We start from the raw sequence: 27823 nt of genomic DNA, 5'->3' as shown, positions 1-27823 counted from the left end.
CCCACTTCTGATGCAACTCACTATGCGCTAATAACCTGAATAAAGTGCATAGTGCAAACACCAAAGGGGATACATACTGTGCAAGAGGAGGGAGACCTCTCTAAATGCCTATGTACGGGGTGAATGCAGTCCCAAAAAAGACAGTCAATTGAAAACATATAGTTAGGGTACTTTCACACTTGCGTTTTTCTTTTCCGGCATAGAGTTCAGTCCTAGGGGCTCAATACCGGAAAAGAACTGATCAGTTTTATCTCCATGCATTCTGAATAGAGAGCAAATCGGTTCAGGATGCATCAGGATGTCTTCAGTTCAGTCTTTTTTACTGTTCAGGACGGAAATAATACTGTAGCATGCTACGGTTTTATCTCCGGCCCAAAAAACTGAACACTTGCCTGAATGCTGGATCCGGCATTTTTCTCCATAGGAATGTATTAGTGCCGGATGCGACATTCAAAATACCGGAATGCCGGATCCGTCCTTCCTGCGCAGACCGAAAAAAAAGTAAAAAAAAAAATGCCGGATCTGTTTTTCCAGATGACACCAGAAAGACTGATCCGGCATTTCAATGCATTTGTAAGACGGATCAGGATCCTGATAAGTCTTACAAATGCCATCAGTTGGCATACGTTTTGCCGGAACTACTTGCCAGATCACTCTGCCGCAAGTGTGAAAGACATGAATACAGACCAGTGTGGCTCCGAGACCCCGACACACACGTTTTGCATCTCGCTTCCTTAGGGTTCAAGAACGGCATCCAAAAACCTGATCCATGTGGCTGTACCCTAACTCAGAATGTCCTAAGGGTGGATTCACAGGGGGCATCATTTTTTGCCATGAACAAATCTGCTGCAAAATCTGCATTTCACCCTTTGTAAATGTGAAAGTCTGTAACAAGTTTGCAACAAATGCAGACCTCCCAAGTGTCCCTCTTTGGGGGAACAGTCCCTCTTTTTGACCAAAGTCCCTCTGTTCCTCTTTGCTCCTTAAATGTCCCTCTTCTTGATCTGAGGTATAGATTTGCATTATTACCTTCCCAATATTGACCCAGAAAGTGTTTGTCTGGTTCCTCTTTGTGTATTTGAGTCTGTCTTGTATATTATTTCATTATGTGATGCAGTTGGGATCTTAGAAATTTCTATATTCAGATTATTTTTGCGCCATTTCATAAAAGAAAACGATTGAAGTGCTTAGATATGAGGGAAAAATGGATCTTTGATACAATGAACCATGTGTCCCTCTTTGACCGTCCAAAAAGTTGGGAGGTATGCAAATGTGCAGCTAAATCTACACCAGTCAGATGTGAATTTTGCAGCAGATTTGCCAACACATACTAAGGAGTTTTATTGTAGGTTTTCCAAACCAGACATGCCTTTTAAAGTGAACCTGTCATGTTCAAAACGCTATTCAAGGTGCAGGCAGTAAGTTATAGAGCTGAGAGGAGCTGAACAGAGGAGCAAACTTTGGATCGCCTAATTATGGAGTATTTCAGCTTAGTAAATGTCCCCCTGTGTGTCAATTTGCTCAGCTTCTTCTGCTCTATAACATGCTGCTGGCAAGTCACAGTGCATGTGCAAACTGAAAGGCTCCCTTTAACCCGTTCGCTACCAGCGCCATACATGTATGGCTCTGGAGCGATGTGTAAACATGGCACCCGCTCACACGTGCAGTGGGCGCCATGGCCGGAAGGTCTCTGCTGTTTCATTCAGCAGAGACCTGCGGCTAATTACCGTGACCTGCAATAATGCCAATCGCGGTAATTGAAGGCTTTAGATGCCGCGATCAAGCGAGATCACGGCATCTAAATGCTCAAAAACCTGGAAGCTCGCGCTTCCGGGCATCCTACTGATGCCCCGTGCAGCCAATGTGGGCATCGGTAGTTGCCCTTAACACTGACGAGGCTTTAAGTGTTCATGCTGAAATTTTTATTTTGGCCACCAGATGGCAGGCCAGGATAAGAAAAGAGCAACTATAAAAATTTTAAAAATCCCCTTTAGAACAAAATAAAAAATTAAAAAACATTATTTATAGGCTCATATATGAGCTTCAAAATCATCACAAAAAAATAAAAAATCTAGAAAAAAAATAAAGATATAAAAGTTAAAATCACCCCCCTTTCTGTATAATTAAAAAACAAATACCTAAATAACAATAATGTAATAATATAAACATCATGGGTATCATCGCGACCAAAAATGCCTATACTATTAAAATATAAAAATAAAAAAAATTCCAATATGGTGAATGGCGCAACGGAAAAAAGGATCAAAATGGGCAATTTCCAATTTGGACCATGTGATGAGCACAGTGACGTCATCAAAGGTCCTATTCCTGTGCACAGCAAAGAAGAAGACAGAAGAGGATGCCGGCTGCGCGATCAAGTGGATTAAGGTGAGTTAAAAATTTTTTTATTTTTTTTTAACCCCTCCAGCCTTATTGCACTATGCATTTTGTATAAAGAATGCTATTATTTTCCCTTATAACCATGTTATAAGGGAAAATAATACAATCTACACACCACCTAACACGAACTTCTGTGAAGAAGTTCGGGTTTGGGTACCAAACATGCCGATTTTTCTCAGGCGCGTGCAAAACGCGTTACAATGTTTTGCACTCGCGCTGAAAAATCACGCATTTTCCCGCAACGCACCCGCATCTTATCCGGGCAAAAAACATGACGCCCGTGTGAAAGAGGCCTAAGGGTTAAATGTATCTGAATGAACGTCCCATGCAATGAGTACTAATACTGACAATCTAGAAACTATACTACGTAAGTAAAAAGAGGTTAAACAAGAAGTCTACAGACCTGTGCATGTCGAAACAATAAAAATCTGCTTTTGGAAACGGTATTTATTGTATTATATTGTATTATAATTAATTTCTAATACATGTGTCCGCTCATGTAATTTATGAGAAATTCTATCATCTGCTACCGCCAGAAATGGGCATCTTTACTGTACCCTGCATATGCTCCTACATCTGTTTGTGGTGTAATAAAAGAGATCACAATGTAAAGTCCAATTAAATTTAATCTACTCTGAAATGGTTTATGACTCTTTCCCATAGCTGGGTCAGTGCCCACATTTTCTCAGGCTTCAAAAGGAAACAGCGAGTTAACTCTGTGTGTAAAACGTGCTCGATATGACGATCATAAACGGAAGGGAAAATCAAGGAACGAAGGGCTCGTGCACACGACACGTGTGCTGGCCAGGCCCGTGCTGCGGACCACAAATTGCGGGCTGCAATGCACGGGCACCGACCGTGGGGCAGCCGCATGCGGATCGCGGACCTATTCACTTGAATGGGGTCCCTGATCCGCATCTGATGCATCTGCATGCACTACTTTTTTGCGGTGCCGAGGCACGGCCAGAAACACAACGGAAGCACTACGTAGTGCTTCCGTGGGTTTCCGATCCTTTCTTCCGCATCGCATCTCCGGGTTTGTGGACCCATTCAAGTGAATGGGTCCGCATCCGTGATGCGGGGTGCACACGGCCGGTGCCCCGTGTATTGCGGACCCGCCGTATGCATGAGCCCTAAGGCTGAGCTCTCACTTAGGCTCCATTCACACGTCCGCAAATGCGGACCCATTCATTTTCTATGGGGACGGAATGGATGCAGACAGCACACAGTGTGCTGTCAGCATCCGCATTTGCGGAGCGCGGCCCCGATCTTCAGGTCCGCAGCTCCGCAAAAGATAGAACATGTCCTATTCTTGTCCGCAGCTTGCGGACGAGAATAGGCATTTCTATAGGGGTGCCGGGCGGGTGTGTTGCGGGTCCGCAACACACCACGGACGTGTGAATGGAGCCTTAGGTTATTTGGGCAGTTATTTCCATCCGTGATTGTGAGCCAAAACCAGTAGCGAAACCTCCACAGAGATAAGGAATAATATAAAGCTCTGCACCTGTTCTGGGCTTCTGACCCGCACCTGGTTTTGGCTCATAATCACTGATGGAAATAACTGACCAAATAACTGAAGTGAGAACTTGGCCTTAGATGTCTTATAGTGAACTGATTTTGAAACCGCAAGAGGAGAACGATCAAATTAAAGCCCAGTTCCTAAATATCCACTGCACTGAATTGCTGAATTTGGAGAACGGCATGGCTTCATATCACATTAAAATCATATTCACACTGATGCAGTACTTCACCGATTAGCGAAACCCAATATGCGCTTCAGGAGAGATACACTATACATTCTAACAGTTTATATGCATTTTGCTACAGGAGCCGGTCAGTGCTTCATTCATGTTTTCTGCATTGGGGACTAATGGAAAATTGGACTCTTAGGAACTTACAGGGATTGTCCAGTTTCCAATATTGATGACCTATCCTTAGGGACCGTCAGTGCCATTACAGCTACCCATCTCATTTACTTGAATGGGAAGGAGAAATTGTAGTTACACTCTGTCCCATACGCGTGAATGGGGACGGAGATGCTGTAATTACACGGCTCCGCCGCTGCGATATCGAGCAGGTAAACGGTCAAGAGATTGCAGTGTTCAGCGATTGGCGGAGTACCGGGAGTCAGACCCCCGCCAATCTCATATTAATGATCTATCCTGAGGATAGGTCATTAATATAGGAAACTGGACAACCCCTTTAATGACTTGTAGCTCCACTGTGTTCGCAACGCACCCCATTAATTGAGGGAATCCATAGCCCTTGTTTGCAACTACTGAGAACCGATTTGCCATTTGTGTATTTACTGTATTGCTGTAATCTGTGGTTACATTGCAGCTAAGTGGGGACCTATTCAGAGTGTGGCAGGGCGGACTGGGAACTGAAAGTGGCCCTGGAAAAATGTAAAGGAGGTGAGGCCACACAAGTAGGCAGGGTCAGGGATGCCATAGTGCAGTACACGATACCACCTCAACAGAACCAGATTCCACAGTGCAGAACAAAATACTGCCCCAGCAGAACCAGATACCACAGTGCAGCACAAAATACTGCCCCAGCAAAACCAAGTACCACAGTGCAGAACACGATACCACCTCAACAGAACCAGATACCACAGTGCAGAACAAAATACTGCCCCTGCAGAACAAAATACCACAGTGCAGAACAAAATACTGCCCCAGCAGAACCAGATACCACAGTGCAGAACAAAATACTGCCCCAGCAGAACCAGATACCACAGTGCAGAACAAAATACCACCTCAACAGAACCAGATACCACAGTGCAGAACAAAATACTGCCCCAACAGAACCAAGTACCACAGTGCAGAACACGATACCACCTCAACAGAACCAGATACCACAGTGCAGAACAAAATACTGCCCCTGCAGAACAAAATACCACAGTGCAGAACAAAATACTGCCCCAGCAGAACCAGATACCACAGTGCAGAACAAAATACTGCCCCAACAGAACCAAGTACCACAGTGCAGAACAAAATACTGCCCCAGCAGAACCAGATACAACAGTGCAGCACAAAATACCGCCCCAGCAGAACCAGATACCACAGTGCAGGACAAAATACTGCCCCAGCAGAACCAGATACCACAGTGCAGCACAAAATACCGCCCCAGCAGAACCAGATACCACAGTGCAGCACAAAATACCACCTCAACAGAACCAGATACCACAGTGCAGAACAAAATACTGCCCCAGCAGAACCAGATACCACAGTGCAGCACAAAATACTGCCCCAGCAGAACCAGATACCACAGTGCAGAACAAAATATGGTCCCAGCACAACCAGATACCACAGTGCAGAACAAAATATGGTCCCAGCACAACCAGATACCACAGTGCAGAACAAAATACAGCCCCAGCAGAACCAGATACCACAGTGCAGCACAAAATATGGCCTCAGCAGAACCAGATACCACAGTGCAGCATAAAATACCGCCACAGCAGAACCAATTACCACAGTGCAGCACAAAAAACTGCCCCAGCAGAACCAGATACCACAGTGCAGAACAATATACTGCCCCAGCAGAACCAAATATTACAGTGCAGCACAAAAAACTGCACCAGCAGAACCAGATACCACAGTGCAGCACAAAATGCCACCTCAACAGAACCAGATACCACAGTGCAGAACAAAATACTGCCCCAGCAGAACCAGATACCACAGTGCAGCACAAAATACTGCCCCAGCAGAACCAGATACCACAGTGCAGAACAAAATATGGTCCTAGCACAACCAGATACCACAGTGCAGAACAAAATATGGTCCCAGCACAACCAGATACCACAGTGCAGAACAAAATACAGCCCCAGCAGAACCAGATACCACAGTGCAGCATAAAATACCGCCCCAGCAGAACCAATTACCACAGTGCAGCACAAAAAACTGCCCCAGCAGAACCAGATACCACAGTGCAGAACAATATACTGCCCCAGCAGAACCAGATACCACAGTGCAGAACAATATACTGCCCCAGCAGAACCAAATATTACAGTGCAGCACAAAAAACTGCACCAGCAGAACCAGATACCACAGTGCAGCACAAAATACTGCCCCAACAGCACAAAATATCTCCCCTTTGTGATAGGGCAGGAATCCACAGCTGTATATATAAAAGTACCTGATGTTCCCAGCATAAATTAATGCAAGGAGCATCAGATTGTTGCGTACCTGTTACGTAACTTGAGGAGGGCTCGGACAGACCCTGGACATCGGCCCACCAGGAACTTTCCATGCAGGGTCTATGGCCAGTCTGCCCCTGCAGTGTGGTGTATAATCAGAATGATGAATGCACCTCTGTCTTCCAGTTTTCTACAAATATATGGGGTCATTTTTCAAACTGGTATAAAGTAGAACTGGCTTAGTTGCCCATTGCAACCAATCAGATTCCAACTTTCATTTTCCAAAGGAGCTGTCAAAAATGAAAGGTGGAATCGGATTGGTTGCTATGGGCAACTAAGCCAGTTTTACTTTACACCAGTTTGATAAATTACCCCAATAGTAGATTATATTCCATTTGAAATAGTACACAAATGTATATTTTCTTTCAATGATACATAGTGCGTGACAATCTTTGTCCACCATTATCTTTAGTATTTTTAGCTGTTAAAAGGGAAGCACTACCTTAAAGGGGTTGTCTGGAATTCGAGAAAAAAAAAAGAAGGTAAACAGATATACCAAACTAAACTACAAATGAAAACTAAATGAAAATTAAATTCTGTGGAAAAACGTTACCGTATACACTAGGAATACTCCCAAAATATATGCTGAATGTATCCATAGCCTATAAGGTTTGAAACATGGCAAAACAGTGTCCTTTTGCTATACGTTTGGCAAACTGTGCTTTTCAATACAGGGGATCCAAAGAAAGAGTATGGCCCCTTTCACACGGGCGAATATTCCATGTGGGTGCAATGCGTGAGTTGAACGCATTGCACCCGCACTGAATCCTGACCCATTCATTTCTATGGGGCTGTGCACATGAGCGGTGATTTTCACTCATCACTTGTACGTTGCGTGAAAATCACAGCATGCTCTATATTCTGCGTTTTTCACGCAACGCAGGCCCCATAGAAGTGAATGGGGCCGTGTGAAAATCGCAAGCATCCGCAAGCAAGTGCGGATGCGGTGCGATTTTCACGCATGGTTGCTAGGAGACGATCGGGCTGGGGACCCGATCTGTATTATTTTCCCTTATAACATGGTTATAAGGGAAAATAATAGCATTCTGAATACAGAATGCAAAGTAAAATAGTGATGGAGGGGTTAAAAATAAGAAAAAATTAACTCACCGAGTCCACTTGATCACGTAGTTGCGGATCTCTGACTTCTTCTGTAATGTTGAGCTGCCGGCTAAGGACCTGTGGTGACGTCACATCACATGATCCAATCACACGGTCCCTCACCATGGTGATGAACCATGTGATTGGACCATGTGATGAGCACAGTGACGTCATCAAAGGTCCTATTCCTGTGCACAGCAAAGAAAAAGACAGAAGAGAAGCCAGGCTGCGCGATCAAGTGGATTAAGGCGAGTTAAATTATTATTATTTTTTAATTAACCCCTCCAGCCCTATTGTACTATGCATTCTGTATTAAGAATGCTATTATTTTCCCTTATAACCATGTTCTAAGGGAAAATAATACAATCTACAGAACACCTAACCCAAACCCGAACTTCTGTGAAGTTTTGCACTCGCGCAGAAAAATTGCGTATTTTCTCGCAACGCACCCGCATTTTATCCGGGCAAAAAACATGACGCCCGTGTGAAAGAGGCCTATGGGTACGGCCTGCAGAAACCTGACCATGTGGTCGCACCCTTTATATGCAGGATATGTTTTTTCACAATGTGAATCAATAGGCGACATGCAACTTTATGGCATGCAGTTACATATTTTGAGACTCGGTGTTCAGCTTCTACATCGAAAATTTAAAGTGCATCTGTCAGCAGATTTATAGCTATGACACTGGCTGACCTGTTACATGTGCACTTGGGAGCTGAAGACATCTGTGTTGGTCCCATGTTCATATGTGTCCGCATTGCTGAGAAAAATGAAGTTTTAATATATGTAAATGAGTCTCTAGGAGCAATAGGGGTGTTGCCATTACTCTTAGAGGCTCCACTTTCTCTGCAATTACTGCGCCCTCTTCCCTTTGATTGACAGGGTCAAGCATGATCACATTTTCACTGCCTGCACTGTCAATTAAAGTGCAGAGGGCGTGGTAGTTGCAGAGAGAGCTGAGCCTCTAGGTGTAATGGCAACGCCCCTGTTGCTCCTAGAGGCCTATTTGCATATACTAAAGCCCCATGTTCATTTCTCAGCAATGCAGCCACATATGAACATGGGGCCAACACAGATGCCTTCAGCTCCCAAGTGCACATGTAACAAGTCAGCCAGTTTCATAGGTACAAATCTGCTGATAGATGCCCTTTAAAGGGAACCTTCTGCTTCTGTTTATTTGCTATGGCCAATGACTCGACTGAAGCTTCAGTTGACCTTCAGTCTATCTATTTATCTATCTATCTATCTATTTATCTATCGCGTAGAACTACAAGTAGCAGCACACTACTTAATGCACAGACACAGGTGAACGTTGAATACATGAAAGTGTCAACTGCATTACTGCTATACTTACTATATGAAAAGTAGAAGTTCTATCTATCTATCTATCTATCTATCGGAGGGATCAGCAATCTCCGGCACTCCAGCTGTTCTGAAACTACAACTCCTTTCACTTCTATGGGAGTTACAAGAACAGAATGCTGGGAGTTGTAGTTTCACAGAAGCTGGAGCGCCAAAGGTTACTGATCCCTGATCTAATGTATTATTCCTTTTTTATCTGTTTTTGGGGGAATACATAAAATGTGTGGCTGTGGTTTTTGAGGCAGATATGATGCTGGAAAGAGGTCCATTTATCATTTGAACTGATAATGTCCATAGTCTGGCGGACGTACCTGGCGGTATTCAATTTCCCACTCTCACAGTTGGATAAAAAGAGATAGTCTGGGATGAATATGGACTCGGATTCACTTCTGTTCTCTTCTGTAGAGGTATCAGCCGCAGAGCTGTCCACAGAGAAGGACGGGTCTGTGATTCTTGACGTGTGAGTGGAGACTGCTGGGGAAGCTTGGACGGAGGAGTTGGTATGAGGAAGGCTTTCCACAGAATCTGTTTAAAAGAGTAATCCCAGTGTTAGCATATTTACATGTCTGGAGACTGTACACATGCCATTTATTAAGTATGGAGGCAGGACACGGCAAAGTCCAAATTGTACCAGGTGTTTATATTTCCTAAGAAGACTGTTTCCCTGGCCGATAGAGCGCAGGGAGAGGGGCCAACAAATGAGCTCAAAAATTTATCTCAGAACAAGCCTGTTTACTTAATGACCGATGGGATGATAATCTGCAGCAGTTTTCACTGCGATCTCTCCAGATTCCATTAGATTCCCATGGAAGAATGAGGCAGAGGCTCAGCTTTGTCTACAGTAGCAGCCTGAGACATAGCATAGTCAATATGTAGCAGAGAGACTGCCACTTAAATCCTAAAAGCAGCTTCAACCTCTAGCTTCTACACAGAACATATTAAAGAGGAGAGGTGGACCTGCCATAGACCCTACAGGCAAATTTCTTGGTGGGTCAATGCCTGGGGGGCCGCCTGAGCCCTCCTTCCAGCTGAGGGCCGGGTACATAATGATCTGATGCTCTCAGCATTCATTAATTTAGGAGCATCAGATACTTCTACACCTAAGCGGTGGCGCAGTATTATTTTTTTCTGCACTGTAGTATTCGGTTCTTCTAGCTAGGGTGGTATTTTGTGCTGTACTACGGTATTATGGCCCTGCCTATTAGTGTTGGTCCTGCCTACTTGTGTTGTCCCGCCATCTTCAATTTGGACCTGCCTACAACATGGGGCCAATTTTTTTTTTTCCAGGGCGGCCTCGTCTTTAATAAAGAGAAATAGTCACATTAAAAATGCAGTGCAATCTGCTGGCAGCATATTATAGAGCAGGAGGAGCAGAGCAGATAGAGATTTGTGGGATAAGATTCCTTAACTTGTAATTTATTCATTCTATTGCTTAGGAGTCCAATGGATGAGTCATCCAATGATGGACAGCCTTCCCCGTAGGAGTGTGTCTAGAGAGATAGCTGCCAATCATTGATAGAACCGCCCACTGGACTCCTAACCTCAAAAGGAACAACGATTTACATGAAGAAATTACTACAGAATTTTTGGACAAACACCATCACTCATGTCCATGAGCTCAGTCTGGTGTTGAGCACAGTTCATTTGAATATGGATGTATTGCGATACCAGTGTATAGTGGTGAAATGCAATACTATTTGCCATGGACAAGTGGGACGCCATTTGTGGAAAAGCAGTATGCTGTAGTATAAGGCCCTTTTTACACAAGCAAACGATCTGGGTAAATATCATAAAAAGGTGCCACGATGAACTGGCAAACACTTGTTCATCGGGTGATCACGTCTTTCCTGTGCACCTTAAATCATCATTTACTGACAGAATACTACCCTGGATCTGCTGCCAGCGACCAATGATTGTCTACAAAGATGAGCAATCACAGTAGTGATCGCTCATCCCCATACAGATCTCCCCTCTGCTTAATGATAGGCAAATATCAGGAATGAAGATTTCATTCCCAATAATTGCCTGTATAATTGGCCCAGGTATAAGAGCCTATAAAGTTAGTGTTTTTGTTTTTAAACTCATAATTGATCTGACGTCCTGTTTTCTGATGGCCTGTTTCATTATCAGGTTTGTTTAAATCAAGATATACTGTAGAGCAGGGGTGCAAAACCTGCGGCCCAGGGGCCACATATGGTCCCCGATACCATTCTGTGTGGCCCCTACCATCTGGTAACAGACATGTATGTCTATGTCTTGTGGCTGCTCACGTGTATTTTTTTTTGGTACTCCATCATTAGATGGTATATATTGTGTGTTCAATATGCCATACGTACAATATTTTACTTGGTAACACCCCTTTAAGATTTATTTTCAGTCCTTGTGGTTGGTTCAGTCTGACAATGTGGCCCCCAACCAGAAAACGCTCTGCCCCCCTGCGGTAGAGCTTATATGTATGAGAGGCTATTTATCACTATCTTGCTGTAGGATTGGATGGGGTGCTTTCAATCCCCCGGTGGACAAGTCTGGTCTCTCACCAATAGCTCTTCATACTGAGAATTTTGTAAACTTATAGATTATTTCTATGTGAAGCACTTAGCAGGGTCTTTTAAAAGCCTTTCTAATGGCTAAGGGTCCTTTTACACAGGCAGATTTCTGGCAGGTGACAAATACCAATAAACAATATAGCAAGTCAATCATCACTCAGTTAAAGGGATATTCTCACGCTAGGATATGCCATGAATGTCAGATAGGAGTGGGTCCCACCTCTGGGACCCACTCCTCCCTCCAGAATGGGCCCCTTGAAGTGAAGGAGAGGGCGAGCTCGGCCAACCTCTATTCCATGATAGCCGAGGCTATTACCGGCAGTCCTATAGAGGTGAATGGAGAGGTGGCCGTACATGTGCAGTGTACTCTCCATTTACTGCTATGGGCCTGCCCAAAAAGGCCAAGCGTACTTGCTCAGCTATTTTTGGAACTAGCATAGCAGTAAATAGAGAGCACACTACATAGCAGGGGGTCCTGGAGGTGGGACCTTCAACTATCTGACATTCAAGGCCTATCCTAACGATATACCATTACTGTCTAAGGTGGGCTAACCACTTTAATGACTTTCACATAAACAGATACTTAACTGAATGAATGGCTACATGAATGATCAGTACATTCATGTGACCACTGGTTTTATTTCTAAGCTATAAAAGATCCAATCTGCTGACAAGTGGGGGAGGGGGGGGGGGGCTTTTACAAGAACCAATAATGGGGAACAAGCATTCTTTTCAACCAATAAGCGGCCTGTATGAAAGGCCCTTAAAGGGCATCTGCTGGCAGATTTGTACCTATAAAACTGGCTGGCCTGTTGTATGTGCTCTTGGCAGCTGAAGACATCGGTGTTGGTCCCATGTTCATATGTGTCCGCATTGCTGAGAAAAACGCTGTTTTAATACATGCAAATGAGCCTCTAGGAGCAACGGGGGTGTTGCAATTTCACCTAGAGGCTCTGCTGTCTCTGCACTTTGATTGACAGGGCCAGGCAGTGAAAACATCATCACACCTGCATGGCCCTGTCCATCAAAGTGCAGCGGGTGCCATAGCTGCAGAACAAGCTGAGCCTCTAGGTGTAACAGTAACGCCCCCGTTGCTCCTAGAGGCTCATTTGCATATATAAAAACTTCATTTTTCTCAGCAATGCGGGCACAGATGAACATGGCACCAACACAGATGCCTTCAGCTGCCAAGCGCACATGTAACAGGCCAGGCAGTGTCATAGGGACAAATCTGCTGACAGATGCCCTTCAACATTAGGCTTATTCTCATGTCCGTCCCACCATTCTCAAAGCAAAATGGCTCCACTGATATCTGTCAGGGACACCCCTTCCACTGCTTGACAGGTAAAAACTGCATGACATTCTCTACGGTACTTACACAACCTACCAATTATACCAGTAAGTAGGATATTAAGCCATCGTTACAAGAAGAAAGAAACGTCTGAAATCCCCAATGCTACTAAACCCCCTTCAACTGCTACTTTTGGAGTGATATGTGTATAAGACCAATAGTTCGCAATTCTTTCCTTTGAACTAAACTGTCTACAAGAAAAGGTTTACAAGGAGGAAGAACATGAAGACATTTTGGCTTCTAGTGAGACTAGGATTCCTATGGTTCTACACAGCAATAAATCAGAACCAGTACTTTTTTTCTTCATTTAGACTGTAATACACCGGGGGCCTATAGAGAATTGTGCTCTGAACTAGACAATAGTGGTTCTTAGAGCAAGTCAATATTCTTAGATAAACTCTGCTTCTTTTCCAGTGAAAAATGAAATAATTGCTCCTTTCAAAATGAATCTCTCCTGGTAATCTGCCGATTACGAGGGGCTACTGCTAAAATGCCTGCTGCGATACTGGCTGCCACTCTGGCATGGTAACTATCATATAGATGTTGGATGTCCTCCTGTGGTATGTCATTCCAAGCTTTCAACTTTAACCTATAGTTCAGCCAAGGTGGTTGTTGGCTACCTTGCATAGGAGATCTGTCACCCCATCCATTCCCAGACATTCACGACTGGGGAGAGCTTTAGTGATCCAACTGGTCACAGGAGCTGCTGGATACCCTGAAAAGCACGTTGAGTAGCGCGGCCAGTGGCCGTTATCTTGTTGAAACTCTAAGTCTCCTAATGTAGTCAAAAAAGGCAGTAGGACTGGTTCCATAACGTCCTGTACATCCTGAAGGCTGGTCAATGTTTCCTCTACGAATATCACATGGGATTGGCCATGGTAGCAATTGGTGCCCTAAACCATAACACCTGGTGTTGGTCTCATCAATACACATTATGGCAGTAAGCGCTCTCTAGTTCTCCTACATACTCAATGTAGTGTTCAGTGCTAATACAGGTTCTACCTTGGTACTAATGATGGCCACGTCAGTTCGCAGGAGGTCTGGAGAGCTACACAACATGCTCTTCATAGTATACCGCAGCTCCTCTGGCCAGCTGGATTGCCAGATCACTCCTCTTCGAACATGTTTAGGACTGAATGGGGCGATGGATCTCCCATGCACAGCATCCAACAACCACCTTGGCTAAACTACAGATCCAAGGTGAAATAGCTTGGAATGACATACCACAGGAGGATATCCAGCATCTGTATGACTGTTATCATGCCAGAGTGGCAGCCTGTATCACAGCAAGGGGGAATAATGTATTACTAATGGTTGTGTGATCATTGACCATTCACCACTAGCAGTTTATACTTTGTCAATCTAAGCTCAATTGGATTACGTTTTCCAGGTTTTCCTTTTTTTATATTCCACTTGTGCATATTTTGAGCTGTTTGGCTAATAGGAGTGATCCTACTGCCTCACTTGGCCCCTCACTTTGGTGACTGAAGGGCTGCTGTGTGGTATACAGTTGTGTGGTACACACAGTAGTCTATTACCAGTGGCATGACTTGAAATGACTGGGCCCCACAGCAAATTTTGAATGGGGGCCCCCTCCTTCCCCTAGCAACTCCTTTGCAACCCCCACTCTGGTGACTAGTCAAGATTACTTTCTCAGACGACGCCCGGAAGCTGCTCTGTCCGTTTCATATATATATATATATATAATAAAGAAATCGGACTGCACTCCAGTTGAATCTTCAGTGGAAAAAGATTTATTCACCCATAGGTGGCACAAGCGACGTTTTCGGCTCGCATATGAGCCTTTCTCAAGCCAGGAGTTGCTATTTTGTATCAGTGGGTAAGCACCAGTTACCATACTCGGACAGTGCACCCTCTCTACTTGTTTTTTTGGCTGGGTGGTGCTGTTGGTATTTTTTTTCCTATATATATATATATATATATATATATACACACACACACATACTATATACTGTAATGTCATTGTATAATACTGTTGAGGGGGTCCTGACAATAAAATCTTTTAGTCCTTCTCCTGGGTGGGCCCCTTCTAAGGTTCAGGCCCCAAAGCAACCGCTTCCCCTGCTTCCCCTATAGCTACGCCCCTGCCTATCACTCACCGCAGAGTGGAGTGGGCACATTCACCGTATAACAGCAGACTCTTAACCAATGATTGTTCTGTATTCTTCAATGGCTTCTATTAGTCAAAAGACACAACCTTTTTTTGTGCCTTGTTTGGCTAACACAAGAATGGACCTTGCGCTGGGCAGCATATTCAGCTGATAGATCTGCTTTATTATATTTGGTTTGGCTCCTCGAGTCATTTGCCTTATCTATGTGATATACAGGGTCACAGGGCAAATTAATCACGCGCTGTGTACCTTCACTATAAAATATATACAGGTCTGTGTACGATAAACATGGAGCGTGAAGAACTGCAGTACGAATACACAATGTGAGCACAACAATCCGTTTCTTGCTGTGTTTTTACACCAGATGGACCACATGGCAGGAACAGTTGTGTCCTGTCAGGAAGTGTCTCGCTACAGATGTCCTCACAATATTCTCCCAGCAGTTACTTACAAAGAGCCGGCTTGCTACACTCCCTGCAGACTGAATGCTAAACTCTCCTCTTCTCACCAAAATATGTCATGTCTTCAGTTACTGCACACAGAAACGTGTCGAAAGATATTCATAAGAATCCTCAACGTAACTCTGAGGTCTCATTTATCAACCCCATACATAAGGGCTGAATGCAAAGACTCATCCCTTTAATTTCAGATACGTTGATGCAAGGTTTGTACTCTGAGACAAATGAGCCATCATAATCAATTATATAGAAATTCTGCAGAATGTTTCATGTGGGAATGGCCTCACTAGTAACAGTGTCATATAATGCGTGTCAAACTTACAGTAGCAGACCCACGAAGATAACCCCCTGTCCATATACTCTATTTAGAACATGTCCCTGCTTAAGGACCCCCTCTACGAGCCAGAATAGCTGCTCTGATGGTATGCCCAGCCTTCATTGCATTGTATGGTCATCCATAGAGCTGATTGGGTGGCATATACTACAACAGTTTCCTGGCAATAGCTCTTATTTTATCTTATGGGACACGCACTTTAAATATTTTCAAATTCTTATGTCTTCTAGCTCGAAGTGGACCTTGGAAAATTGCCAGCTTTTCTACAATGGGCCGTCTGTTCCGTTCCGCAAATTGCGGAAGGCAGACGGGCGGCTTCCGTGTTTTGCGGATCTGCAATTTGCGGACCACAAAAAACAGAATGGTCATGTGCATAAGGCCTTGAATGGACCAGTCTTGTGTGAAAAACAAATGAAGAGGAGTCAGTTAGAATCATAGTCAGGGACAGGCCGAGGTTCACGGCAGAATACGAGCAATACCGTAAATGGTCCCAGTTCAAGAGAACAGTAAACGGGCAGACAACAGGTCAGTACACCTTAGCAGGGAACCTAGAAAGCTAGGGAACCTTTTGCTCAGGCACCTTACCCTGTGACCTTAAGTACCCCAGGACTATCAGGCATTGGCTGCAGAAGATTAGGGCACGGGTGCTCTAGCCTTTTAAGAGCTAGAGGGAGTGCGTGTGCGCACCTTACAGTTGTAGGAGGAGTGGTCAGGCCGGCAATGAGGCCGTAGAGTTCAAGGATCCATTCCTCATTTTCATTTCCAAAGCTGCATGAGGAAAACTGTCCATGTGGCTATTAGAGAGAAGCAAAGTTTAAAAAAAATCAATTCAGCAACTTTGCCAAAGTTATCCAAGAAATTCAATCATTTACGAATTAATTTGTCATAAATCGCTTCAAATCAGGTATACCCTGGCCACTCTGCCTTAGGGTATGGCCACACAGAGTGGCCGTGCTGCGGGTGGGTTGCGGCCATGAAGAACTGCGTGGCCAATTAGCCCGCAGCTGCCTTTCATGTAATAATGAACACCACACTGTATAGCCCTTCTTCATTGTTAATGACCACGCTGCACCTTTAAACAGGAGCTGTTCCTGGTATGGGGTTTGGCTGGTTAGGTGGGGGGGCCAAAATGTTAATTATTGCTTTTCTTGCCGTCAATCTCCTGCAGGTTATTTGACAGGAAACATAGAATATTAAATCAGCTCCGGCATACCAACCCATCGCTCTTCTGCCATCTGCTTTTCTTCCTTTTCCCTATCATCTAATATCGATGAGAATATATTATCTGGAACATCCAGCTCCTCCTAATGCCAGCAAAAGGTGAGGATGGTCATCATTAAGACCTGCTCCCCCCCGCCCCAGGGGAGCAGACTGGATGGTATTGGTTGGCACACTGGCAGTGTAATAATAAAATCTTCCATCTTATTGGAATTAAATTACATATCTTATTTACGGCTGATATAGGAATAAGTAAATGTAGGAATAAATAAAACTGATGCAGCATAGGCCCCCCTGCACTCTCCCTGCAGTCTTCCTGCACTCTTCCCTGCACTCTTCCCTGCACTCTCCCTGCAGTCTTCCTCTCCAATATTCTTCTATTAATCATTTTCAGCAACACTGTCCCTAGCGCATGAGCGCTTGCCACGTCTCTCCCTATGCTCAGCTCACAGGTCAATGGTGATGACTGCGCAGGATGAGGGTTCTATAAGGCTGTGACATAACAGGGGATGGCTATCTGCGGACTGGCTGGCTGCACAGCATTATGGGTGATCTCACGTTTCTGGGCTTCTTACTTTCACTTTGTAACACATGCAGCCGCCATTTTAGGAAAAACCGATTCGTTGCCATGAAGCGCAAGGAAATTCGGATTAGTTGCGAATCAAAGTTTTCCTAACCTTCGGACCGAATTCCTCTTCACTCATCACTACCAGCCATAACCTAATGACCGCTCTTAACACACAAATCTCCTGTGTGTGCTCCACAAAACTGTAGTAGGAAGCACGAACGTATCTTATTTATCACAAAGCTGCAGCAGAGATGATGTGAGGACATTCAAGACAAACCACACAGCACATTTCTGCTTCTGCTATTGCTTCACTAGTCGTTATGCACATAAAATATTTCCTTTTAGCCCAAACTTCCCAGTCTACATCCCCTTCCATTATTTACAGTCTAATTACCCACATCTTATAGTGAGTGCTCACTACCCTTTATCTAACCTTCAGTCTCATCAGATCTCCCTTGGGTGCAAAACAGCCCCAGCACTCTCTTCTCCGAGTCTGGTAATAGTATCAGTGGGCATTAATGTTCTATTGCAACAGCTGGCTGAATAAATTATGTATAAGTATTTTCTAACTAGAGAATGAAGGGAAAAGGTTTCTTTTTTCCCAGCAAGACCTAATCGTCTAGTGCAGCCTCACATGCAGAATAGAAATGGCATAGACAATACAAGTGGAATGCAAATACTAACGCACAGAGCTGACACATGATTTGCACATTAGACATACACATTTAACCTATTGCAATATATTACAAAAACCACTAAGCATGAGCACTTAATGCAACTGTCTAGTCATGTACTTAAAAAAAAAGTCAGTACCTACAGTATATGAAATACTTATTTGCTATCTATTTTTCTCAGTGTTTGCTGCTTGGCTGATCTTTAGCTCAATGCCATTAGGGCAGAGCTGTGATTTGTGACTACAGCTTAGCTACAATGTCTGTAGGATGTCTGAAGTAGTCTAAGACGCACCTCCTGACTCACTGTTGGTTTTGGCTGCTGCTCTGCTTCTACAGATTGGCTGCTGTGTATAAACACCTACCTACAGAAAGCTCACCAGCCCGTCAGTACTTGGAGAGCAAGGGCATCAGGATTACAAAGTACTGGCCACACAAAGACTGACCAAGGCGCCTTAAAGAGGTTGGCCACCTTTTATTAACTAATGGTCTATCCTCAGGATAAGCCATCACTAGTTGCACTCCCTCCGATCAGCTTTTTTGAAATGGCTCTGGTGCCTGAAGCAGACAGCTCCATCTACTTTGCCAAGTGTGGACTGGGAATTTTAAAAGTTAAAAAATTAAAAGTGGCCTCATGTTGTAGGTGGACTCAAATTGACAGAAGGCGGACCAACACAAGTAGGCAAGGTCAGCAATACCATATCACAAAATAACGTCCCATCAGAACCATATACCACAGTGCAGCATAATCTATTGCCCCAAAAGCAGTCCCTCAGTGGTGGCCATCAATAGATGCCATATTCTGTCCTTCTCCAGTTGTCTCTGATTATGATATGGAGCAGGGGGCATAGGAGGTGAGATGTGGGCCACGGTTGAATTCAGGAGGGCATGTGCGATCGCTGTCGAGGTACATGAGTACCTGATTCTTAAGGCTTTAATTATCCGTGAGAGCTCATTATGTACCCGGCCAGCAGCAGAGAGAAGAGCTTGGGTGGCCTCCTGGGCCCACTGGGAAATTTCCCTGTAAGGTCTATGTCCAATCCGCCCCTGTACTTTGCAATGGACGGATCTTGTCCCTGCAGCGCGGCTCCCATTGACTTCGGACCCCTTCTGAGGATAGACCATTACTCAATAAAAAGTGGACAACCCCTTTAGGACCCCTCTACACGGACCACCTAACCAGGCAATTATTGGGAGCGAATGAATTATTCCCAAAAATTACCCGATCGTGAATGAGGTGAAAGCGATCAACTCTGCTGTATGCATTCACTACTGCGATCCCTTGTTTCCATATAGATTTGTTGTTTCTGGGCAGCAGGCCCCTTTTTACACAGCACAATCTGCTGTCCAGAAACAATGATTTTGGTTCTCACATCAATGACTGGTGGCACCTTTACATAGCACAAGTATTGGGAATGAGTGTTCCTAGGAACGCTCCATAACGATAATTGATCCCTCCTCGGTTAGTGTAAAGAAGCCTTTAGTCAGGGGGAACCAGGAGAGTTACTTTAATGTTGTATATGTTCAATGATGATGAAAACACTATTTAATCCTTGCAATAGCAATATATTCAGTGGCTCACCTCTTCCTAGGTGTGTCCTAAATGTCTTTATTCATCCAATTTAGCTGCTCATATGTACCAACAAAGTGCTCACAAACACAATATTTAGTGATCAGTACAGAAGTCTAAATCTGCCAGAGCATATGTGGAAAGTTGCATTTTTGTAAGTATTCTTCCATATTATCCATATTCAGGTCAGGGTCCCAAAGGAGACTATGGGGACATTCATGCGATTAATAGCGGGCATGTTTTTAATGCCCTTTTAGACAAGGGTGCAGCTGTCTAAAGGCTGTTAAAAACAGGTACACTACGTAAAAGAAAGGGCCTCTCATGGGTTAAAATAAAAAATATAATACTCACCTCATCCACTTGAACGCGGTTGAACACTTACTCTGCACTGGAGGAAGCAGGACCTGCTCTCAACATGATCTCACTGGGAACTTCAGGTCCTGCAGCCTGCAAGCTTGTGTTCCAGTGTCGGCAAGTGGATGAGGTAAGTTTTTTTGTTTTTTGTTGGAACCAGCAGAATGGGAGGCATTAAGGGGACATTACTTGTACTGGGAGGCACTAATGGGGACACTGGATGTCAATAGGGCACTATAGGGGCCATATGATCCATATGGGGAATATGGGGAGCATTATGTATACTGAGGGTACTGCAGGGGATGGGATGTTAAAAAACAGCCTATGAAATTCATCTGTTGAAAAACAGATGTTAAAAATGGATAGCCAGCCAGAAAATGGATGCACAGACGGATGCAAAATGGCCATGAAAAATGGACAATTTATCAGTTTTTAACAGTGTTTTTTTCACATTATGTACAATGGGTCCTCCAGGGCTGAGAATTTTTGTGGTTGAACTGGTCTGTCTTTACAATCTTCTCTAGTGAAAGCACAGGAGCACCAGACTCTACAAAAAGTGGATTATTAACAAGCATTCCAATGAGGTCACAAGTGAAACAAGTTTTACCACTAGAAATACATCTGCCACAGTAAGAACTGGTGCGAATGGTGTCATTAGGATAAGAAGGTTGTAAACTGTAGTAATTTGTTATTCTAGTACATTGTGCGGAATGATGACCAATCAATGATGATAAGCTGTGGACATGAGAGCTGGATGTATCTGGCAGAGAAAGCATGCTCTTCCAGGATTAGGACTAATTACCTATAATGAGACAAGACATTGAAGTACTTCTCCAGTACAGCTCCGAGGACTATCTTCTTGTGCTTTTCAATGCAAATAGATGCACTTGTGCTGACTTTTTGACTATGACTCATAAGCAGTTGGTGGAAAATGGCTGACAAAATGTACCGTACTTGATAAGATAGGCTGGTTCTCATGAAGAGCTCAGTGTGCTCCTCAGACATCATGCACACAGCATAGTCTGCACTGAGTGCTGCCGTTAAAGGGAGTCTGTCAGCACATTTACCCCTTTTTAACAGTTCCCATAACGCTGTAGCCGCAACACAGATGATTAAAACGGTACCTTTATATGCTTTTGTGGACTTGTAAAACTGCCAAAAACTAACTTTGATGCATATGTAAAGGAGGGCTCGCAAGTGCCCAGGGGCGGCGTCCACCGCGTTGGGCAGCTCTGCCTCTTCGGCTCTTATCCCCGCCCAGCCTCTTCATCTGTCCGCCCGCCCATCTGTTTTCTCTCCCCCTCAGCGAGATCCCGCGCCTGCACGTTGACTTCCTTGGCCGGGGCATGCGCACTGCGCCTATTGCTGGTACGGCATCGCAGTAGCTTATGTGCATGTGCCGGCTAACGGCGCAAAAACTGCAGAAAGGAGGCGGTCCATCGGTGCAGGAGAAGAGGAGGAAAGCCAAACGAGCAGCTGTCACTGCAGACACAGAGAGCCAAGAGAGGTAAATTTATCTGTTTGATCCGTTAGCCGGCGCATGCGCATAAGCTACTGCGATGCCGTGCCAGCAATGGGCATCGCAGTGCGCATGCCCCGGCCAAGGAAGTCAGTGCGCAGGCGCGGGATCTTGCTGAGGGGGAGAGAAAACAGATGGGCGGGCAGAGGAAGAGGCTGGGCGGGGATAAGAGCCAAAGAGGCAGAGCTGCCTGGGCACCAACGCGGTGGACGCCGTCCCTGGGCACTTGCGAGCCCTCATTTACATATGCATCAAAGTTCGTTTTTGGCAGTTTTATAAGTCCACAAAAGCATATAAAGGTACAGTTTTAATCATCTGTGTTGCGGCTACAGCGCTATGGGAACTGTTAAAAAGGGGTAAAAGTGCTGACAGACTCCCTTTAAGATCATGTTCACAAGGAATTTGTGTTGGTGTGGATTCTTGCAGATCTTCACCATTGATTTCAATTTGGAATCCGCATGTAAATTCATATTGAGCTTTTTTCCAAAAAAAAGAAGTGACATGTCCATTCTTGATGTGGATTCCACATCCAGCATTCCCATTGAAAATGGGCAGGGTGAAAAATGCACCAAAACCACGTTAAAATAAAACACATCCAAAAAAACGCACAGAATCCTGAAGCGGATTCTGCACAGTAAAAACTCAGTGTCAACTTACCCAAATGTCGGGGTGCACAACCCATGGCTTGCATGCGGCCCACAGGGCCACAGTTTGCGGCCCCTGTCCTCCTGGACAGAAACACAGCTGATCATCTGCCTTTGCGGTCAGCTGTATTCCCCAGCGCCATATGTCGCCGAATTAAAGCTCCTGCAATCTAGCAGAATCAGGTTGGATCCTAGCGGAGAAGACAAAATTGATTTATTACTGCTTCTGCCTTCTCCTCAATGAGAGCAATGCAGTAAATAGAAGAAGCAATTGAGCCTCCTCCTCTATTGGACCTGGCAATCATGTGATCTCTGGGTGTCTCGGCGGCAGAGCGAGCTGCAGGGTCTCAGCAGACTTTCTGCCTGTGTACAATGTCCCCACAGGTTGCCCCAGTTACAGTGGAATATATGCAAAATACAAAAAAAATAAATGGCAAAGGTCTTTTAATTACATCCTGGGGGATAAATGATATGCCAAAAATAAATATAAAAAATATAAATATAATAAAATACAAATAAAATTAAAAAAATAAAACTCCCACACCAACCTAAATAGCCGTTATTATCATCTTGTATTATGTGCTAAAAATAAATGTCATAAATGTTTTTTGGAAAAAAAAAAATAGAAATAAAAATAGAACAATGTGACAATGCAGCCCGCACAGCAAAAAAAGTTGTGCACCCCTGATCTAATGCCTGGTGCAGTTTTTTACCTCCAAACCTCTGTACGAAATAAGAGGTATTTGGGGGGGTACAGTATGGCTAAAGTGCTAACCCTCATCATCGCAAAATATAACTCCACCAATTGACACCCAGCCATACCCATGAAGAGATCTATACTTACCTGCTCCCTTCCACTCCTTTTCAGGCTGTCTTGACTGGAGTTCCCTGCCTGTCGACTTCCACTCAGATGGGTCACATGCCCTCTGCAACTAATAACTGGTGTCAGCGGCGACATGTTCCCAGGCGGAACGTCACTGCTGGGTCAACCCTTTTGAACTGCCTGTTCCTGACTTATCTTGTATTCCGAGTAGTCCTGATCCCATGCTATGCATTTAGACTCCATATCTAATCATCAGTACATTCCTAAACTGGGTTTACATGGGGGCGATGCAGCGGCCGATTGTCGTGAAGAAAGCATCCAGGCCATAAACACTTAAGTCCTGACTCCCATGACTTTCTGTGAAAAACTATTTAAATTCAATTAAAGTTATTTATAAAAATGACTTATTTATGCCAATATGTAACTTGAAAGCATCATGCTATGAAGGACTTCAAGGTCATCGTCTCAGCCTCACCTGTGCCATCTTCCAGCTGTTCGAAGTTACAAATCTTGCTGATATTATGCATCCAGCTCTGCATTTCCTCCTCTGTCCTAGCCACAAGGTAGAATGTACGGAAAGCAGTTTTCACGATGAACACAAAGCTGTTCTGGAACTCCTTCTTTATGAGGTTAACTCCAATGTATTTCTGCACCTCACATTCATTCAGGTCTATTATCCTGATGGGCTTTTTGGAGTGGTTGTTCTTGTAATATTCTAACACATCGGGGTTTCCACTCATTCTCCCTCGTCGTAGTACAAACCACCGTTTTCGCCACACCTGAAGAGAGCAAGAGAGTTAGCCTTTAACTAAATTGTAGCGCAGTCAAAATAATTGAGTCATTCACACCTGTTTGTCTTAGATTCTCTTAAAGGGTTTTCTGGGAGTTTACTATTGATGACCTGTCGTTAGGATAGGTCATCAATATCAGATCAGTGGGAGTCCGACTCGCTATTTTCAGAAGTTGCTGTGGTCAGAGCCAGAGTTCAATTGGGTGGTGGGAATTAGACCCCCACCGATATATAGATGACTTAATCATGATTGGCAAATGGGCCCTGAGGACTGGAGTTGAGAAACACTGGCTTAGGCCTCATGCACACGACCGTATGTATTTTGTGGTCCGCAAATTATGGATCCGCAAAAAATACGGATGACATCCGTGTGCATTCCGCATTTTGCGGCACGGAACAGCTGGCCCCTAATAGAACAGTACTATCCTTGTCCGTAATGCGGACAATAATAGCACATGTTCTATTTTTTTGCGGAACGGAAATATGGGCATGCACATTTAGTACCTTCCATTTTTTTGGCGGACCCATTGAAATGAATGGTTTCGTATATGTCCGCAAAAAAAAAAAGGAATGGACACGGAATGAAAATACGTTCGTGTGCATGAGGCCTTAGACGTATATTAAAAGGTTACCTAGAATCCACTCTCCATACAGACATATATATTGGTACTATCACTTTCACAGAAGAAAGACAGTAGCTTTAGGAAGCATCTAGGTCTAAGATCTTGGACTAATATTTTTACACTGGCTGATCTAAACCAGAAACCGAAGCAAGTTTACACAAACACAATTACTGGACAATTGGAAACATATTTACAAGAGAAACTTGTTTAGAGGCTGGTAACCAGAGCAATCCACAAAAAAGTATAAAAATAAATGACATTGAAACTCAGCATGACAGTAAAAGACCAAAATAGAAATCTATCCGTAAACCAAGACTAAGAGGAACAAAAAAATGAATTCCCAGAAATATTATGTGAAAAAAAGGAAGTGGAAATTAATAAGTAACCAGGTGAATTAACAAAGACCACAAGCACTTCGGCTGAAACGTAACACCTGATACAATGGTTATAAACTTTATTACAAACAGGCAAACATGAAACAGACCCTCTCCTCATTACAAACAGACAAACATGAAAACAGACCCTCTCGGCGAGAACAGACATGCCGCCAATTACACAATCTGTATAGCATCATGCAGCTTGTGCTCTGAAGACATGGACATTAAAGAACCACCTATGTTCACACTGTACATCTTAGGTGATGATTTTTACAATGAGGTGATTTAGGACATGCAGGCCCAGTGTTTTTTCTGGTCTCATGTCAATAATGTACAATGTTATTGAAAAATTCACTGCGATGGGAGTTGCGGAAACAGCAGGGCACAGGCTGCTTGGCTATTTCCTGGCCAGCATCTACTGCAGTCATTCCCATCCCGGCCATGAAAGGCCAAGATGGAACAACCCCTTTAAGTTGACAGAACCATGAAAGATCAATATAGAGAAGTTTATAATCATCATGTCATACCCAGTTCTGTAAACTAAACAAGGAGGCATCCATTACTTCTTGAGGAAAGAAGGTTTCAGGCACCAAGAGTGGCAACCCGTCTAATTACGCTTAGATACATCTCTTTGTCACACTACTAGCCTGCTAATACATGCTACATTATACTGAAGGCAAGTCTAATTTTTCAAGGGAACCTGTCACCATGAAAATGTCAAAATATCCTTAAGACTATGCATATAGAGATAGCTGTCAGTCACTGATAGGACCTCCTCCTTGACTTCAAAGCCCCGAATGAGCAGGAAATTAAGTGAATGAAATACAGATTACATTGAATCTTTTCCCACAAAACTATATATCAACCTGCTCCGCTCCTCCTGCTCTATAACATGCTGCCTGCAGCTCAGACACAATATTCATGGTGACAGGTTCCCTTTAAGCTCCCACCTTATCCACTTGGATCTTCTTCAGGATGTGAGTGAATAGTCACATAAGACCATTATTCAGGAATTGAACTAATAGTTTCCCTGCATTATTCGGGTGGTGCACGTTCTGGCATATAGTCAAGACAATACTCTCATTTGCCCGTAATAACTGATGGTCTAATTTAGGTACGATCAGATCTTCAAGAAATCTTGAGTGATCCAGTCAACTTTGATAGGTTCTACTGACATCTAGGGAGAAAGGGAATGAAGGTTCCCTGGGAGCAAGGATCTAACTGGCTGGAGTCTAATTTCTTTCCAAAAAATACAACCCTATTTAGTTTAGTCAGAGGTTTTACATTCTGTTCATATAGTGTGTGTAAAAAAAATCTTATATTTCCACTGCCCATATCATGAATTCTGTACTATTTTTTAAATTGTTACAGTATGTGGGTTATCATGTCATACATGAAGTTATTTACATGCATTACTCATAACTCAGCATCTTATAAATGTATGACTGAGCTAGGGGAAATACATTTCCATCTAGTTGTATTAGCAATTATAAAGATATGAAAAATATTCAGTGTCAACACAGTTAACAGTGCTGTACCAAGAATTTGCTCTCCTCTGAGTGACAGCTGTAGCATTCAACCAGGAGACTACGACAGCTGCCACTCAGAGCAGACGGAAGGGGATGTGGAGCAGCTCAATGCAAAGAGCACTTCCTAATGATGTTCTGACTCCTATGCACTTGAGAGAGCAGAATTTGGCAGAATAAAACTTCATGTTCTCACTACTCTTGATGAAAAAAGCTCCACAAAAGATATGTTTGCCCTGCTTTACCCAGACCCTACCTAGTGCTGTCAACAGTTTGGCATGGTCAAAACTGGCATGGCCAAAACATGGTAATACTAATTCTCCTATTCTAGACAGTTTAGCTGTCTATAGACATTAGTTATAGGTTTCTAGAGGTGGATTTACACAGCCCAATGTTCAGGCCGAATATCGGGAACGTATGCTTGTTCCCGATTATCTGCCTGTGTAAACACTTCCTTCCTGACAATCGACTTCTCCTCACCCCGTTTTACGGGACCTTAAGGCTACATTTAGACAGACAGGGGAGTCTGGGTGTTAAACTCTTTTATGTTCAGTTGTTTTGGTGTTACATAGTTAATCCGGCTAGTTATCCCATCAAGTTCAACTAAGGGATAGGTGGGGACATGAATCCCGAAAGAAAGTGAGACTCAGATTTTTACACATTTTTAAGCATTAATGTCATTTACTTTTAAGAATTCATCTAAACCCTTTTTAAAACTGTCCACTGTTCCTGCTGTGACCGCGTTCGGAGGTTGTCTTTTCCACAGATTTACAGTTCTTACAGTAAAGAAGCTTTGACGCTTCTGGAGACTGAACTTTTTCTTCTCCGGTCGGGGGCAGTGTCCCCTTGTCGTTTGAGGGCATTTTACATATAACAGTTTTTCACCATATTTTTTGTATGGCCCATTTATATATTTGTATACACATGTAAAGTTGGTCGTACACACAAGATGACTGTTAGTTGAACACTCATTCACCAACAGCTATCTATCCAATCCCCCTATACATACAGTCAGGTCCATAAATATTGGGACATCGACACAATTCTAACATTTTTGGCTCTATACACCACCACAATGGATTTGAAATGAAACGAACAAGATGTGCTTTAACTGCAGACTGTCAGCTTTAATTTGAGGGTATTTACATCCAAATCAGGTGAACGGTGTTGGAATTACAACAGTTTGCATATGTGCCTCCAACTTGTTGAGGGACCAAAAGTAATGGGACAATTGGCTTCTCAGCTGTTCCATGGCCA

At 43.8% G+C, this 27823-nt stretch overlaps 1 protein-coding gene across 2 annotated transcripts in view; it reads right to left on the bottom strand.

The window, feature by feature from the left end:
• Positions 1 to 27823, bottom strand: part of GAB3 (GRB2 associated binding protein 3) — a 145693-nt gene that overhangs the window by 30071 nt on the left and 87799 nt on the right. The window contains exons 2-3 of one of the 2 annotated variants that reach the window (XM_040405291.1): positions 23726 to 24029; positions 9374 to 9587 (exon numbers count right to left, since the gene is read on the bottom strand). In XM_040405291.1, the coding sequence (XP_040261225.1) occupies positions 9374 to 9587; positions 23726 to 24029 (518 nt within the window). Of the gene's footprint in view, positions 1 to 9373; positions 9588 to 22440; positions 22579 to 23725; positions 24030 to 27823 lie in introns of those variants that run through there. The other variant, XM_040405292.1, reaches the window with a different exon arrangement.

This window comes from Bufo bufo, chromosome 8, assembly GCF_905171765.1.
Source record: "Bufo bufo chromosome 8, aBufBuf1.1, whole genome shotgun sequence".
NCBI classification, from domain to species: domain Eukaryota; kingdom Metazoa; phylum Chordata; class Amphibia; order Anura; family Bufonidae; genus Bufo; species Bufo bufo.
Note: the sequence above shows the minus strand (reverse complement) of the source record. Positions and strands in the feature narration are given on the sequence as shown.